The 17,278-nt window shown below is 44.3% G+C and overlaps 1 protein-coding gene across 1 annotated transcript in view; it reads left to right on the top strand.

Annotated features, from left to right (window-relative positions):
* LOC115019197 (glutamate receptor 4-like) overlaps positions 1–17,278 on the top strand; it is a 93,585-nt gene that overhangs the window by 58,499 nt on the left and 17,808 nt on the right. Inside the window, 8 exon segments of the mRNA XM_029448632.1 lie at positions 461–514; positions 1,834–1,992; positions 4,555–4,722; positions 5,260–5,364; positions 6,503–6,613; positions 12,289–12,426; positions 12,428–12,496; positions 15,239–15,612. Coding sequence (XP_029304492.1) covers positions 461–514; positions 1,834–1,992; positions 4,555–4,722; positions 5,260–5,364; positions 6,503–6,613; positions 12,289–12,426; positions 12,428–12,496; positions 15,239–15,612 — 1,178 coding nt within the window.

Genomic DNA, 17,278 nt, shown 5'->3' with positions numbered 1-17,278 from the left:
TAGGATGGGATTTTAATCTTGCATACTGCAGAGTTTCTTAACATCAATCCAAGCTGAGAGATCCAGATATGTTCTTCCCAACTCGCGCCCTTATTATCTGGATGTCCGGTGGGATTTTCCAGCAGATGTCAGCTTTCAAAATCAGTTTTTATCACCAAGATGCAGCTGTGTGTTCGTACCCGCGTGTGTGTGTGCGTGTGTGTGTGCGTGTGCGTGTGTGTGTGTGTGTGTGTCGAGAAGCATTGTCATGTCTCAGCGTGAAGTGTTTGCTTCCTCAGTGAGACGCTGACACGCCTGTTCATTTGTTTAGACGTCCGATCTTCCATGGATTAAAGCTCGACGGTCCCGTTGTGTGGAGACGCACACGATCGCCTGTCACACGCATCATTTCATGTAATTAACGTTTGCTATGCTGTAATCCAGTCAGATTAACGCTGAGCTCTGCTCCGCCTCCTCGCAGATCGTCAGTGTCGGGAAACATGTCAAAGGCTACCATTACATCATGGCCAACCTGGTGAGGGGAAAACACTCCTGATGCTTCCTTTGTGTGTTTGTGCTTTCTACCACCTGCCTGTACTTCATCTTCAAGACTCCACCAGTGTGGTGGTGTTGGCTATAGGAACAGATGCTAAAGCAGATATAAGACACAGCAGGATTCACTGATACCGGACAGAAAAATGAGCAACAGAACACCTCATTTTGAAATGTAACCACTATTTAATATTAAAATACAAATATCACAGAATTTATAGTATTTTTTACATTTCAGATTATATTAAAAAAATAATTTAAGATTATAAAAGCAATGAAAAAAACACTGAATTTAAATCTTTTAAATGTTTAACTTTAAAATCCCTAAAGGTCGTTTCAAGAACTTCTGTCTTGTGTGACGAAATGTTATTTATTATTTATTAGTTTTATTATTTATTTATTTTATACAGCACATTTTAAACAGTAAACTCCACTGGAAATAAAATAAGTTATAGTAAGAATTATAAACAATATTACAAAAGTATATCAAAGATAAAGAATAAAATATATTAAATGTTATCTATAAAACTTTCTACCAAATGTTATTATCCCGGAGAAAATACTCTTTTATTTCTGCTTTAATCACGTGAATGAGACGTTTGTTAACTTCCTTACAGGACGAGTGGATGACTCGGGGTTTTATGTAATAATAATTCCCACATGATGAAAGAAAAGACACATTTACTGCACATTACAACGTTATTCTGCGTAGAGCAGCACAGCGCTTGTCACTCAATATCCCTAAAGGACGAGAAGTTCGTCCCATCAGGTGAGGACTGCATGTTCTGCAGTAACAATACTTTTAGAAGAAGTTGGCCTCTTTGATTTACCGTCCCTCCACCGCAGCTCCGCGGGGACAAACTGTCCAGGGAAACACAAAAAGCAAGTTTTGCACAAAAGGACTGTTGAAGGATATTTGCTGAAGCATCATATTACCTTTCGGCTTAATGCATTTATACACAACATGCTGATGTGGGTTCTGTCCCCCGTCGCTTCTTCAGGAAGTATTACAGCAACCTGTGTCCATGTGGGCGTGTGGGTGTTGCATTAAAGCAGATTTGGAAAGAAATATGCACCGAAAAAGTGTTTCAGGATCAGGGGCTTTAATTCATAACCATAGAAAGTATTGAAGAAAGTTGAGATGATGCTGCTGGGTCTGCTCTTCTTCACCTCATCTCTGCAGTACATTAGTGTGTGAGTGTCTTGGCCAAAACTGAAATGAAATCATCAATACTAGTAATGTTTTGTTTTATTGTTGCTGTCAATGGATTCAGTGCGCTCTCTCTCCTCTCGCCCCTCAAGGGTTTTAAGGACATCAACCTGGAGCGCTTCATGCACGGCGGAGCCAACGTGACGGGCTTCCAGCTGGTCGACTTCAGCAACCCCATGGTCATAAAACTGATGCAGCGCTGGAACAAGCTGGATCAGAGGGAGTACCCCGGCTCGGACGCACCACCCAAGGTATGTAGTGTCTGCACGCTGTCGTGGATAATTATCGCTCACAACATTGTGGTATGAAACAGAGAGGAATCAATAAAGCACAGATATAGTGAGAACACTACCTGCTTCCAAGCACAACCGCGTAGTGTCCCTCAGACAAAGACAATCTCGCCCTTTGAGCTGCACCAACCCTGCCGCAACATACATTGATCTACTTCTATCGCCTCAGACTTCACGGCACCAAGGTAATCTATTCCAGATGCAAAGGTGACCTTCTTATGACCTTTGAGATCATGTTGTCAAGACATATATTTGTTATTTACATATGGTATGGATCTTTATATAGGGCCCCTGATGTAAACTTAATGAATAAGACATTGTTCATTTCGCTCATCTTAACAACGCGCACAGGTTTTTTTTTGCAGACGTGACTTATTCGGGCCGCAGGACAGGATTTCAGATGAGATCAGAAATACAACACAACGTTTATCTTACTGGGATTCACTTCTGTATCTGTGAGCAGACAAACATAAAGCAAAACTGTTTGTAAAGAATCCTGTGAATTCAGTTCCCTCTTGCATCAAAGTGTTCAAAAAGCCAACTTCCAGGTCAGTTTCAAGATATTCAGACTGTAGTGACGGTGGGAAATCCATCAGAAGACGTGTGTTTGAAGAACACTGCAGATTACATGCTTTTAGTAGTCAATGGGCTGCAGCGTGCAAAGCTCTTTAATGATTCCTCTGGAGTTGTTGATGCAGCAAAGAAAGATAACACAAGACAGCACCGAGTCAGATAAGAGGAGAAGGGTTTGAATATATAGACGAGTGTTTGCACGGTGTGCAGACGGCAGCACCGGCTGATACAGAATTGCATTAAAAAAACTGGCTCGTTGCAAAAAACTAATAAATGACAAACTATGATAACAACACATTCATGAGCACGTGCACGCGAGGAGCAATCTGCTGTCACATGCAGAGATGTGGCAGACTGACCCACATTCCTACCCTGCCTGCAGATTGCAAATGGCACTGGGGCAAGAAGGCATCACGTTAGAACCTCCCCCCCCCCCACTCAGCCAGCCAACAAAGATTTCTATTTTAAATTCAGATGCAGTGGAGTGGAAACGGTGTGAGTCGAGCAGTGTGTGTGTGTCTGATGGATTGAGGTGGTTTAAATTAAAAGTTTACACCACAGGGCGATATCACATGACGTTGTGTGTGTGTGTGCGTGTGTGTGTGCGCGTGTGCGTGTGCGTGTGTGTTTATCCCCTCTCCATTTCTTGATAAATTGCTCTATCTCCTGGAAATCCACTCTGACTAAATTACTCCGCTCGCCATTAAGTGTGTCCACAGTCCCAGTCAGCGCTTCCTTCTTCTAATATATGAACACTGCCGGTGAGTTTGGGTCTTTCTCGGCCGTGTTTACTCACTGAGACAAATGTGACGTCTCCAGGAATCAGCAGGTAGTGAACTAATGAGGGAGCCATTCTCACCCGCTCCTACAGCCTGGTCTGCACACAACACAACGACAGTTATGATTCTAGGGAAACGTTATTTTGACTCTGAATACGTGATGTAGCTGAGAAGTTTAGTTCAGTTTAAGGAGACAGGGTTTAACATGTAACCTTTGCATGTACACCTGGTATGAATGCATGTTTCGTGTTTAATCCGGCTTTAAATCAGGATGATGTCGTTTGACTGACCCCCTGTCCACGTTAATGTGTGTATCAGCAGTGAAGATGTTCCTGTTAGTGAGTTCATCCTGCTCCTCGGCTGTGTGTGTTACTTTAGGCTTGTCAAAGAGCAACAGGGGGATCGAGTGCAGCAGTCTCCGCAGAGAGCCGTAATGTCACAGTGAGCAGCGGGCTAATGAATAGGAGTCACCCCCGGCCGCAGGCTAAGTTAATGAACTCCTGCTCGCCGGGATAATTAATGCCACACTGCTGCCCGGGCCGGACCAAACACTCGCCCTTTCCCCCTTTTCTCCATCTTCCTGCCTTTCCGTCATTCACTCAATTAGTTTTCTGCCACGCCGGAGGTGAGTTTTAGGGAAATGTGCGGCTCGTGACGCAGAGACGGATTCTTTTAGACGCATATAATCAGAGGCGGCACAGAGTCTTCGGGTCAGAGATAGATTAGGGGAAATTGGGGTTTACACGGCGGGGACTGTGCTCGTCCCTTCTCTCTCTCTCCTCCTTTCAATTTCCAGAAAATAATGAGCAGAGTGAATCTGCTGCTTCTCTGCAGCAGCCGGGCCGTTCCGACGCACTGCTCGGCCCTGCAGACGCAGCCTTTACATTGTTTAAAGAGATCAGACCAGCAAATACTGCAGAACATTTTGCCTGTCCAGCTAAATCAGCTTTTAATTGGCCTCATACTTTTTCTTCTTAGTGTGTGTCCCCCCCCCCCCAGCTCTGTATATTCACCAAAAGGGACAGAGCAGCAGGGGAGACAGAGACTGTAATTTGCTAATTCCATGGTGCGTCCATACTGGGATTTTAAATCTAATATGCGACTGTTTGTATGTGAAGTTCAGTTGTTCTTCCTGCACAAGTAACTCGTCTGTGCTCCTCTCGTCTCCCAGTACACCTCAGCGCTGACATACGACGGGGTGATGGTGATGGCCGAGGCCTTCAGGAACCTGCGCAGGCAGAAGGTTGACATTTCAAGACGGGGGAACGCTGGCGACTGTCTCGCTAACCCCGCAGCCCCGTGGAACCAAGGCATCGACATGGAGCGCACCCTCAAGCAGGTGAGAGAGAGAGAGAGACTTCACCTGCTAAAACTTTTGTTCTACTAGTTCAAAACAAACATGGAGGTGAACAATTCTTCTTCTTTAGGAAGCAGTTACAGCATCGCCAGCAACACTTTGTTTCCCTGTGGTTCTTGTTTTATCAGGCGAGAGGCTTCACTGTTACCTTTACCTGTTTTAATGCCGGTCATGCATGAGCTTGATTGTTGAAGGTGTACCAGTGCGACCTCACTGTAATTCCACGCCGTTTTGCCCGACAAGGATGCGTTCAAGCACAGAGCTGAGCGTAGGTCACCTGCGTTTTGGAAGCCCAACTCACAATCACTGTAGACGGTGGATTTACTCTCTAGCTTTAAATATCAAACTGTCAAAGCATTCGTTCTTGTTCCCTTTCCACTGTATTGATTTGCTTTGTTCTCTGTAAAACTCCGTGTGGTTTTATTTACAAACTCTCTTGGTATAAAACGGACCTTCCTTCAACCTTCTCTGCTGTTGACCTCATGGTGTTTGTGTATTCCTGTGCTCTCCTCTGTGCAGGTCCGGCTGCAGGGATTAACAGGTAATGTGCAGTTTGACCACTATGGCCGCAGGGTCAACTACACTATGGACGTGTTTGAACTGAAGAATAATGGACCCAGACGGGTAAAGCACCACACCACACTGCTCACATTTGTGTTATTTGATGTATATGTGTCAGTAATACTGTACATTTCAGCGTACACAACATATCCTCATAAGTGTGGGAGGGGCTGGGACATTTTCTATTGTCATAAGTAGGTTGCTGCGAGAGGACGGATGTGTGTGGACGAAGTTCAGAGGGAAAATGGGAAAAAGAGAGAGAGAGAGCTCTTGTGAGAGTGATGGCGAGAGGATGAAATAGAGAGCAATCGAGGTAGAGAGGAGGGGGGGGGGGGTGAGGAAGCAGACAGGAGTTCCCATCAATCACAAGCTGCTTTGGTCTGTCTCCCTGTGCACAGCGAGGGTCCTGTCAGGACACGGCGTGTGTGTGTTTGTGTGTGTCTGTGTGTGTGTGTGTCTCCTACATTTTCCATGTTCCTCCATCATCCCGATGCCCCGGGCGCACGGGAGGTTTCAGCCAATCCCAGCGCTTCTCTCCCGCTGGCTTGCCCACCTGGCTCGCTCAGCGTCTCCGCTCTCACTGACATGTAGCTGCTTATGTTTGCTGTTTATAGGATCAATGCATCACTTTGACACAATATTGGTTTGAACATATTTGCTTGTTTATTTAAAATCACATATACGCCACTCGACAGACAGAGGACGCTGATATCGTGATCGCAACACATCACATCATGCAGTCGGTCGGTTTGACCTGCAGGACTTCTGGAAGACGAGCAGTATGTCAAAAAGAAGCAGAACAACATCGAGCTGGAAATAGAAATATATTGCATGAGGCAATATTTCAATATTATAGCTCTGGAAATGATCTAAAATGATCTTGATATCTACTTACTTGCTGCGTGCAAAGCTTTCAACCGCATCACATGGTCTTCATCAGCGAATGGGACCCTGATGTTGTTCTAGTTCTCAGCAGCCAGCAACTCAAACACTTCTTCCAAAGTAACTGTCAGGAGTTAATTCTTCTTTTCTTCCACTACAAATACAACCTGTCATCACGTCACATTAATTCTGATTTATAAAACCAACTCCCTCCTAAATGTAACATTACTGCTCATCATCACATTTACAGTATGTCAGCACGCACACATGAACACATGAACACATGAACACATGAACACACGCTCTGTGTTCCCTGTAGATCGGCTACTGGAACGATGCAGACAAACTGGTTCTGATCCAGGACTCTCCGCTGCTCCCTAACGACACTTCTGGCATGGAGAACCGCACTGTTGTAGTAACTACCATCATGGTAAGAGACCGGCATGCTCTCTCTCACACACACACACACACACACACACACACGCATGCAGTCATATTCTACAGTCAGGAGGTTCACATCAAACCTCAAACACAACAAGCCGCCTTGTTTTTAATGAGGTAATTCTACAGTACGCTCTGTTTTGGCACTGTTAACAGCGATCCTGTGCATTCCTGGGTTATTCTTCTTCGTGCAGTATTTAATCATTGATGCAGACATACTGTACGTGCAGAATCTACCATGAAGTTTGACTATTTTAGCTAAAAAAGCATCTTTTCACTGGGAGAAATCCATCATAAGAAATGGTAGAGACACCAATTATCCAGCAACAGAATCCTCAGTAGAGCAGAATACAGGAGCGTCTGCACGATGTGTGGTGCGGCTTAATAATCTCAACCCATTGGTCCACTTATGTAGCCAACATCTCATCACACTGATTACATCGTAGGATTTATAGTGAAAGTCTCCAGCGGTGGACTCATATTTCAGCACTTGACAAACTTACGCCCTGAAGTTGTGACTGAGCAGAGCTCAGGGATCACACATGCTTTGTTACAACGTAGAGACTTTCTTGGTACCACACTAGAAGCCCTCATGCTACTCCACAATCCTTCACTGACATTCTCTTTTATCGCACTAATAAACATCTGGAGAAGCAGTGAAGCAGCTGCTGTCACTGAGCGTTCTTCTCATTGCACAGATAAAAGGTTCATAAAAGAGCTACAGAATCACTCAAAGCAGTTTACACATGATAGACAATGAACGGCCTTTGCATGGCATGTCGATCTCTGGCTGTAGCGGTGACTCTGACATGGCAGAGCAGATGTTGAGCGTACATGTAGCAGCGGGAGGGAAGGAGGTTGGAATGGAGAGTCACAGCTCAGCACAATCCTCCCTCTTTTCAGCCCCTGATGAGGAACCCCATTTTAAGAAACTGAGCCCCAGTTGGACGTGAGCAGGATATGAAAGCCCTTAATGGCAGTGATGGACACAACAACCCCCGAGCCAAAATGAAGCCCTAAAGACACTGAGAGAGGAGACACAGCAACTATGTTAATGGACACCCTGTTCAGAAAACTGAACAAGAAATGGAGCCACTCAGAGCCGTAATGGAGCCGCTCGAGAGGAAAATGAAATGCAAATGGAGGGAAAAGACAGAGTCTTATGGATGGACTCCCATTGAGGCTGAAATTGGTCTCTTACAGCACAGCGTCTGTTCACTAGCATAAACACGCTCCCACTACACCTGTTTGTGTGTGTTAGATCCATACATTGTCATGCCCGGTGTGTGTGTGTGTGTGTGTGTGTGTGTGTGGCCAATCACAGCTTGAATCCCATCCTGATTTTGAATTTGTAAGTCTTTGCAAAGATCTCCGGACCCTGAACTGTAAAGTGCGGCGGTACAGAATGTGAACGTGTGTAACTGAGTTCCTGTTTGCTGTAAATCTGTCACTACCTGCTGCAGCGTGCAGCACATTACACACAGCTCAGAGAGACTAATGCTCTCATCATCATCCCAGTTCATCTCCATCACGCTTTTATGCAGCATGATATTACAGTTACATTATGACGGCTGCCTTTCACGCTTTTAATGTTGGCGAGAGTTATGTTTGTTTAAACTTAATGAAGTGTTATATTGTCTCCGCAGCACTTCTAAAGCAGCAGTTACACATGGGGGATGCTAAAGCTTATCCCACACACCTGTCTTATGTGCATCGCTGGGAATATTCATATTCATCTGACTGTAGTTTTGCAGAAAGTTCACACACTGTAACCCCCGGGGGGGCTTTCTCTTCCAAGAACCTTGTGAGGCGTTTAGAACAGCAGAAGAAGTGGTCGTGATATTATTATCGATTTCTTTCTTTCACGCTTATGTGAACATTAGATTTAAGTTCAAGCCCAGAGTCCCCCCCCCCCCCCCCCCCTGGGTGCATTGTGATCTTTATTTTTCTATAATCTTCTTTTCCCCCGTACTGTTCAGCCAGATGTTTGAGTTCTGCATCGCCTTTCACACCCGTGCTGCTGAACTTAAAACCTGAACATAACCTGAAACCTGAGGCTTGTGAAGTTATGTGCTTGCTATGGAAGGGGTGAAGCCCCCCATCTACTGTAGGTAATACACTGACTATGTAGAACCTCATATAACCCCAGTTTATAAAGTACAGCATCCGAACTGTCCCTTTAAGGCGGTAACACACACATCTTCTTATTGCTACGACGAGGCACAGAGAGCAGGAGGTGCAGACGAGCTTCTGCTTCTGCTGGAGGACGACATGTTTCATGCATAGTGACTGTTTGCAAATCATTCCTGGGGATGCAACGACATCCAAACTGATTCATCTGAAGGAAATTGGACTTTAAATATCACAGAAATCAAATCATTGCGTGCAAATTTTGGTTTTACCGGCATGGAGTAAAACAAACTCCGATACAATGTTATGGCAATTTATACAACTCAGACGTTTACAGCTTTTCTGTAGCGTCAACATTATTTCTCTTCACGCTCTCCAACATCAGGACTCAGCGCTCCAACAGCTTTGTGAAGGAGAAATGTGCACAAGAAGCAGCAGAACAGTCTTATCGCAGCTGAGGGGGGGGGGGGGGGGAGTCACGCAATAATCACATTTTGGGATTCAACAGTGTTGAAAAGAACAATTTACAAAAACGCTTTGTGCCATTTCTAAATAGGAAGCTTCGTGTCGGTGACTTCTGGAAACAATCCGTGCTTTACATTCCAGTTGTACTTGTGTGTGTTCGTATCGCTGCAGTCGCCACGAGGCCGCTAATGACCCGCTGCGACAGCCGCTCGAGTGCACGGTGCACATTGAACAAACAGTGTTTTTTTCTATTTGTGCTTTAAATGTGCTCGCCCTTTTCAATGTCATGCAAACACATTACATGGAATAAAAATGTGATTCGTGCCTCGCTCACTGACGAGCGTTGATGTGTGTTCGCTTCTTAAATGGATGTTTTCCTGTTCAACTTATTGTAGAAGATGGACCGTCACTTACACACACACATATAATACTAAACAGCACAGTGCAACAACGCTAATGTGTTTGTGTGTGTATGGATTTGTGATATTAAGTGGGGCCTGTGTGTGTGTGTGTGCATTTAATGGCATGTTTAATTAGTCTCATTAGGCAGTGAGTGAAGCAGTGTGGTTGGGATTATTGACCAGCCTGTCAGCCCTGCTGGCCTTTGCTGTGAAGACCTCTGAAGCACTGCTCTCTTCTCATGCCAGAAACACTGACTGCATCCTTTATCTCCGCCGCTCCCGCTGCTCCTCTGGCTGCCAGCGCCGTCACACACCCTGCTCTCATAAATCACATGCATCAGGGCGGTTTCCCCTCTGATGCACATCCAGAACATCTGCAAAGGGTTGCCACTTGTAAACTAAGTCTTCATCGTTACATTTGGTCGAGCTTCATTAAAAGTATCATGAATCGGGGAAAGTGTGGATGTTATGTGTAAATACATTCAATTCATTTAGAGAACATGGTGTTGCTTTACTGGAAGGACAGTTAACGCCTGTTAATCTCTTGTTTTAGTGACTGCAGGACATTTGAATCACGTGCAGGAATGGCGGACTCCGCCGCTACATAAATAGCTAAAAAAGGCCTTAAGAAATATGATAAATATTATTAAAACCAGCAGATTTCATGAAAATCTTAAGAATCATAAATTGAAAGACATTTCTGATGCTAAATAAAATAAATTAAAAAATGCATAGTTTGGTAATTTGCACCTTTAAATCAGAATAGTACCTGCAACAATACAGTAGATCATGTATTTAACACACTCTGTCTTCACACCTGTTTATATTCTGCTTACCTGGTGCACATTATATACATATATTTTGCATTTAATCAAATGACTGGTAGCAGGTTCATCTGTATATTTACACTACAGTGTGCAACATGACAGATGAGATGGGTACTTATAGCAACAAACTGTTCATGTGTGTTTGACCAATCATTTTTAATTCACATATTATGCATCATGAAATAAGAAACTCATCTTAAACTCTCCTCTATGTGACGTGTCAAACGTAGATTTTAGATTTTGAACGTCTTATTTTGACATGAAACAGGAAGCCCGTGCCGTCATTATGTCGAACGGGAACATTGGCTCGGTGGAGCGTTTGCATTCTCTCCCCGCCGAGGAGTCTGTGGTTTACCTCGCTTTGGATCGGGACAATGTCAAGCAAACGCATCTCAGGAATACATTGCTCTTGTTCTCGATATGCAACCTGCTGTCGTCCATGACAAAAGACATTTATTTAGAGATATGAGCACAAAACCGTGCAAGGTTTACATTTACATCACTTTAGCTGCAGCGTATCTAATGATCTATAACCTGCGGCCGGTCACAGTGTACACTGATGTTGCCACCCCTGATTACTGTAAGTGTTCACGTCGAGTCAGGCTTGTTTTAGGTATTAAGTCATTCAGTCAGCTCATTTCTCACTTCCCTCCAGCTTTATGTCTGCCTCCGTTTCTGCTGAGTCATCCTTTCCTCCCTTCTCTTCGAGTCTCTGTGTATCATGCATCCAAACAACACTTTGAGGATTCTCTTCCCTCCTTCCTGCCTTGACTCCAGTCTGTGCCGCGTTTATACAGCGTCAAGCTGTCGTTATGATTACACATGCATCCTTTTCTGCTCTACACTAAATTATCTCCCAGCAGTTGGGATCAAGTTAGTTTAAAGTCATTATATTTAAAGCTGCACGATGCGTTTTCCCCCCCTTTGATGCACTCAGATGGAAAGTGGAAAGTGAGGTTGGTTGTGAAGTGGGAGAATTTATTTCCAGACGTAAAAGTTCATTTTCTGCAGATATTAAGCGACGGAACAGTTTCCACACGCTGGCTCCACATGAAGTGATCAAAAATGAAAAACTTTTTCATTTTTCAAAATAAAAGCACATTCCTGTGTACATAAAAACATACGGAGAGAAGTTAACTACGACTCCCAAGGTGCATCTCAGTATCCAGTATCGTACTTTTATATTATGCAGCTTGAACTAATTCAGATTCATATTCTGTTTCGATTTCGTTCTCAATTGTGTTCCCAACTGCAACACCAAATCCATCACAATCACAGTCCAATTTAGCAACTGCGACTTTAATTTAGGAACCAGCTGCATCACATCATGTCAGTGAAGATGCCAAACGCTGTTGGATTTATGAGTATTTTTCAATTAAATCTAGTGCTGCTTTAAAATGTTCCAATTGTATATTGCTTCATGACAAATCAAATGTTTTCCATGTTCAGAACTGAAGAAACTCTGAAAGGTTCCCTGTGGAGATCCGTTTAGATGAAGTGTTTCTCAACCAAAACACATCGTGTGTATCCTTAAAGCCTCAAATATAAAACATTTAAAGCCGACATTGTTTATATCCACGTTCTGCTGCATTTCTGCATTGCGTTTCTAGAAGTCAGTGAAGTAGCATGAAACCATCTGCATGCTCGTGCATGAGACACAAACATTGCTCCATAGCACCCCTAGTGGTGAAAACGTCCACAGGGTGCCTTTAACGTCTGGTCGAGCTTCCTGTTTGTCATTCTGTCGTTCGTTGGTGTCGCTGAGTCATTGTGCGAGTCCTCGTGTCCGTGTGTCTTGTCTGTCTGACGGTTTGGTTCACTGGTTATGGTCCCCTGTGTAGGAGGGTCCGTATGTGATGCTCAAGAAGAACTGGGAGATGTACGAGGGCAACGACCAGTACGAGGGATACTGCGTGGACCTGGCCTCTGAGATCGCCAAACACATCGGCATCAAGTACAAAATCTCCATCGTTCCCGACGGGAAAGTACGGCGCCAGGGACCCAGAGACGAAGATTTGGAACGGCATGGTCGGGGAGCTGGTGTACGGGGTGAGAGCTTCTGTTTACTCTTCGTGGTGACAGGAAGTGGTTCTTCTGTCTTGGGCAGAAATGAGCTTTTCATGTCAAGCTGACTCATCTCAGTCAAACTTTAATGTCATGCTGTCAGTGAGATGCATGACGGTGTTTAGAGACAATGTTGAGCCTTCTTCTTGTCTGTTGTTATTAACAATAAATGTGTACGCCAGCTTCGCTTGTGACAGAAAAAACAAAACGTTTTTTAAAGTTGAAAATGTCTTTAAATGAGTCATCAGTCAAATGAATTAATTTTAAACTGTAAGTGAAGATATATTACACAATGTGCTTATCATTTCTTATCCTGATGACTTGATAATAAAGCCATAAAAATATGACTTGTTAAAATGTCATTATGGAAACAACCATAAAGTCTTAAATAAAAACATTATTAAAGTTATAGTAGTAACTCACATAGTAAATTAAGCTTAATGTTCCTTTTCACAGTCATCATACTCTCTCATGCTGCTCTGAGTTTATTTATTAACAAAGAAATTGTTTTTATTCACTATTTGCTTCTACATTTCAACTAAAATGTCTTTCAAAATAAAAGCACAACAGGAGTGATTTTTGCAGCTTTTTGAGCTGCTGGAAGGCTTTTATTGTGAAAAACACTGTTTTTCTATCTCATAGCAACAAAGTGACATAATACGAGTGTGAAACGTATATAATCCTGAATGTATCAAGACAACAGGTTAACATGGAGAAAGTGTTGAGTTTGCGGCCCTGGTGCACTATTTACTTGTTAATAGTAAGTTAAAAAGATTCTATAATATATAAAACACTCTGTATGTCTGTGAATAAAGCTTTCACTGCACAGAGTATTTCTAGATCTTGACTTCATCTGTGTTGATCTCTGCTGAAGCTCCCGTGTGTTGTTTACTGTGCAGATAATTAAACCCATCTGAAATGAAATTGTAAGCAGGTCAGCCGTCTCTGGTGGTGTTGATGCGAGCAGGAATTAGTGGAGCATTAGAGATGAGCTTGTGGAGGAGTTGAAGAAGACAAGCGGAGGTGTGGAGCTTGTTAGAGACGCTGGACTTTGAGGTGAGGTGTGAGTCTGCTGCTGACCTTGCAGTGGGATCAGATGCAGGTTTATATGAGAAGACATCAAAGCGAGGGATGAGAGTGTTTGTTGTCTTGCTCTTGAATGTTTTTGAGGGACAAGTGTGGAGAGGAAAGCATGCACTGTGAAGATATGGTCACTTACGCTTTCATAAAAACCTTCTATGCTCTTCTTGTTTACATGAGCAGCAATAGCAAATACTTTGAGTTACATTTCAGACCAAAAGACCGTTTTTATCGTCCTTTTTTTTTTTTTGCATTAGGCTTAGTGGCTTTTTCCTCCCCTGCGCCTCTTTGCTGCTGCAGTGACTCACAGTGAAGTCGACTGCGGAGAGGCACAGTTCGGGATGTGTCAGGATTGATCAAGCAGCACGCTGCACTTTGTTTTGTGTAAAGACGAACCAGGTTGGTCCAAAAGTGCAGCTGTGTTCTCTGCTATTCTCATCTCCCTAACAAGCTCTGTGAGCGGGTATAGATGCCTGCACAACATTAGCTCCCTGACATTGTGTGTGAAGCGTTCATGCAAATTGGTCGCGTACAGTGAGCATGCACATGAAATCTGAAGCGTGGAAGATCGCACGTCAATGCGAATTTAGGAGTAATTGTTGCGTGCAAGATAAACAAAAATAGTTGTTACTTTAGAGGGAAAGTGTGAAGGGTTTGGATTAGAAATAAGAGTTAGGACGAAGTATAGAAACATCGGTACAGTATTCTGTGCACCAGCCAGAGAGTGATTGTGGTATAGGAAGAGCTGTCTGAGGACATGGGAGCTGTCGGCACTTTCCCGTCGAAGTCTTTGCTCAGAGACTATTCATTTCTTCCCGCACCACCACAAAAGCCCTGCCTCCCTTTAACCTGCCATGTCTTTCAGCACGCACTAAATGCCCCGAGGCTGTCATCTTAGTGCATTTTGCTGAGGATGAAAGAACTTAAATCTCTTTCATTCCCCCCCCCCCCCCCCCCCCTCGTCCTTGTTTTCTCTTTTCCTACCTCCTTAAATGTCAGATGGTCGTAATGAAACTTTGAAACGGTGCTGATATTAAGCCCTTTACTCCCGAGCCAGGCGGACAAGGTCGCAAGTGTTGCTAAGTCACTAACTGTAATCTGGTTTATGGATTCTCAGCAAGCCAGTGTGCACTTTCCCACCGCTGCAGACCTCAGAGGTGGCTCCATCCAACGTTTCCCTTCCTGTGCTGTAAGCATATTTCTCCAACACATTATTTTGTCCTCCCTGCTGATTCTCCCAGAGTTCCAGCTAAGCCTCTCAGCATTAGATAGGGTTTCACAATTTCTTTTTCAATTTCTTTTCTTTCTCTCTTAACTTGATCACTCCGGGATGTATTCAGCCGCCGTCTAAACTCCATCGCTTTGAGATTTGTTCAGTCAAGGGAGAAAATCAGATACAAAAAAACGACAGGAGCTGAAGAGAAACGCAAAGCGTGATTGTTGTTGTTTTGTGACGGCTGGCTGGCTATTGGCCTTCGGCGTGTCATATCTGTGACTAAGTGATGTTTGATTGTTGCATGGCCCCGCTCAGAGAGATGATCCATCATTTGCATTTGTTTATCTGTCATCGTTTGGATTTAGAGTTTGCTCTCAGAGAGGCTCATTCACACGGCTGATCAAATTCCTTTTCATCCAAAACCCCCACAGAAAGCGGAAATCGCTGTGGCCCCTTTGACTATCACGTTAGTCCGGGAGGAGGTGATCGACTTCTCCAAGCCCTTCATGTCACTGGGCATTTCCATCATGATCAAGAAACCCCAAAAATCCAAACCCGGGGTGTTCTCCTTCCTGGACCCGTTGGCCTACGAGATCTGGATGTGCATCGTGTTCGCCTACATCGGCGTGAGCGTGGTGCTCTTCCTGGTCAGCCGCTTCAGCCCGTACGAATGGCACACCGAGGAGCCCGAGGAGGGCACCGACGGTCCGCCAAGTGACCAGCCCCCCAATGAGTTTGGTATCTTCAACTCCCTCTGGTTCTCCCTGGGCGCCTTCATGCAGCAGGGCTGTGACATCTCCCCCAGGTAGAACACACTTCATCAAACTGTCACTGGATGTTTTGCTTCATAAGTCTCATTGTTAACTTGTTTCCTCAGGCTGAGGACACATCACATGACGTTTAGACCAATTATAATCACTATGTGCCATCACGTCCGACTGGACTGCGTACGTTGGTCTAGACGATTCTCTAAATCCCTCGTCGGCCAATCCAGTTAAAATGTTCATCGTTATTATTTCAGACATGTTTGATTGACACAAACTGGACGAATCAAATCAAATCAAATCAAATCAAATTTATTTATATAGCCCAATATCACAAATTATACATTTGTCTTTACAGACTGTACATGATACGACACCCTCTGTCCTTAGACCCTCTGTCCTTAGACCCTCTGTTCTTAGACCCTCTGTCCTTAGACCCTCTGTTCTTACACCCTCTGTCCTTAGACCCTCTGTCCTTAGACCCTCTGTCCTTAGACCCTCTGTTCTTAGACCCTCTGTCCTTAGACCCTCTGTCCTTACACCCTCTGTCCTTACACCCTCTGTCCTTAGACCCTCTGTCTTTAGACCCTCTGTCCTTACACCCTCTGTCCTTACACCCTCTGTCCTCAGACCCTCTGTCCTTAGACCCTCTGTCTTTAGACTCTCTGTCCTTAGACCCTCTGTCCTTACACCCTCTGTCCTTAGACCCTCTGTTCTTAGACCCTCTGTCCTTAGACCCTCTGTCCTTACACCCTCTGTCCTTACACCCTCTGTCCTTAGACCCTCTGTCTTTAGACCCTCTGTCCTTACACCCTCTGTCCTTACACCCTCTGTCCTTAGACCCTCTGTCTTTAGACCCTCTGTCCTTACACCCTCTGTCCTCAGACCCTCTGTCCTTAGACCCTCTGTCTTTAGACTCTCTGTCCTTAGACCCTCTGTCCTTACACCCTCTGTCCTTAGACCCTCTGTCCTTACACCCTCTGTCCTTAGACCCTCTGTCCTTAGACCCTCTGTCTTTAGACCCTCTGTCCTTAGACCCTCTGTTCTTAGACCCTCTGTCCTTACACCCTCTGTCCTTAGACCCTCTGTCCTTAGACCCTCTGTCCTCAGACCCTCTGTCCTTAGACCCTCTGTCCTTAGACCCTCTGTCCTTAGACCCTCTGTCCTTAGACCCTCGCATCGCACAAGGAAACACTTCCTAAAAGAAACCCCATAATTAAAGGGGGAAATGGAAGAAACCTCAGGGAGAGACTGAGGAGGGATCCCTCTCCCAGGACGGACAGACGTGCAGTAGATGTCGTGTGTACAGGATAAACAACAATCTTGATGGACGGTGGAAACAATCCCAACATAATCCGTCTCGATGTTGTTAATCAAGTTGAATTGTCAGTGGCATGATTTCTAAATTCAGATAACAGCAGATGGACAATAATCTGCTGTTATTATGAGATTTCTTTATATTTTAATATTGTCATGTGTCCTCACAACTGATGTTCACAGTGAAGCTGCAGCTTCCATCACAAACTGCGACTTCTCTTATTATAAATCCACCTGAACCAGGATTATCATTTATATATGACACATTTCCTTCATCACCTTAAAGTTTAATCTCTTGTATTTACCTGCAGTACACTTTATTACTTTAATGCTGTGAAAACCTCATAATTTAAGTTCTGATTCAAGCTCATAAATCTCACACATGGGCTT

Source organism: Cottoperca gobio, chromosome 14, assembly GCF_900634415.1.
Source record: "Cottoperca gobio chromosome 14, fCotGob3.1, whole genome shotgun sequence".
NCBI classification, from domain to species: domain Eukaryota; kingdom Metazoa; phylum Chordata; class Actinopteri; order Perciformes; family Bovichtidae; genus Cottoperca; species Cottoperca gobio.
The sequence above is the reverse complement of the archived record's forward strand: the minus strand, read 5'-3'. Positions and strand labels throughout refer to the sequence as shown.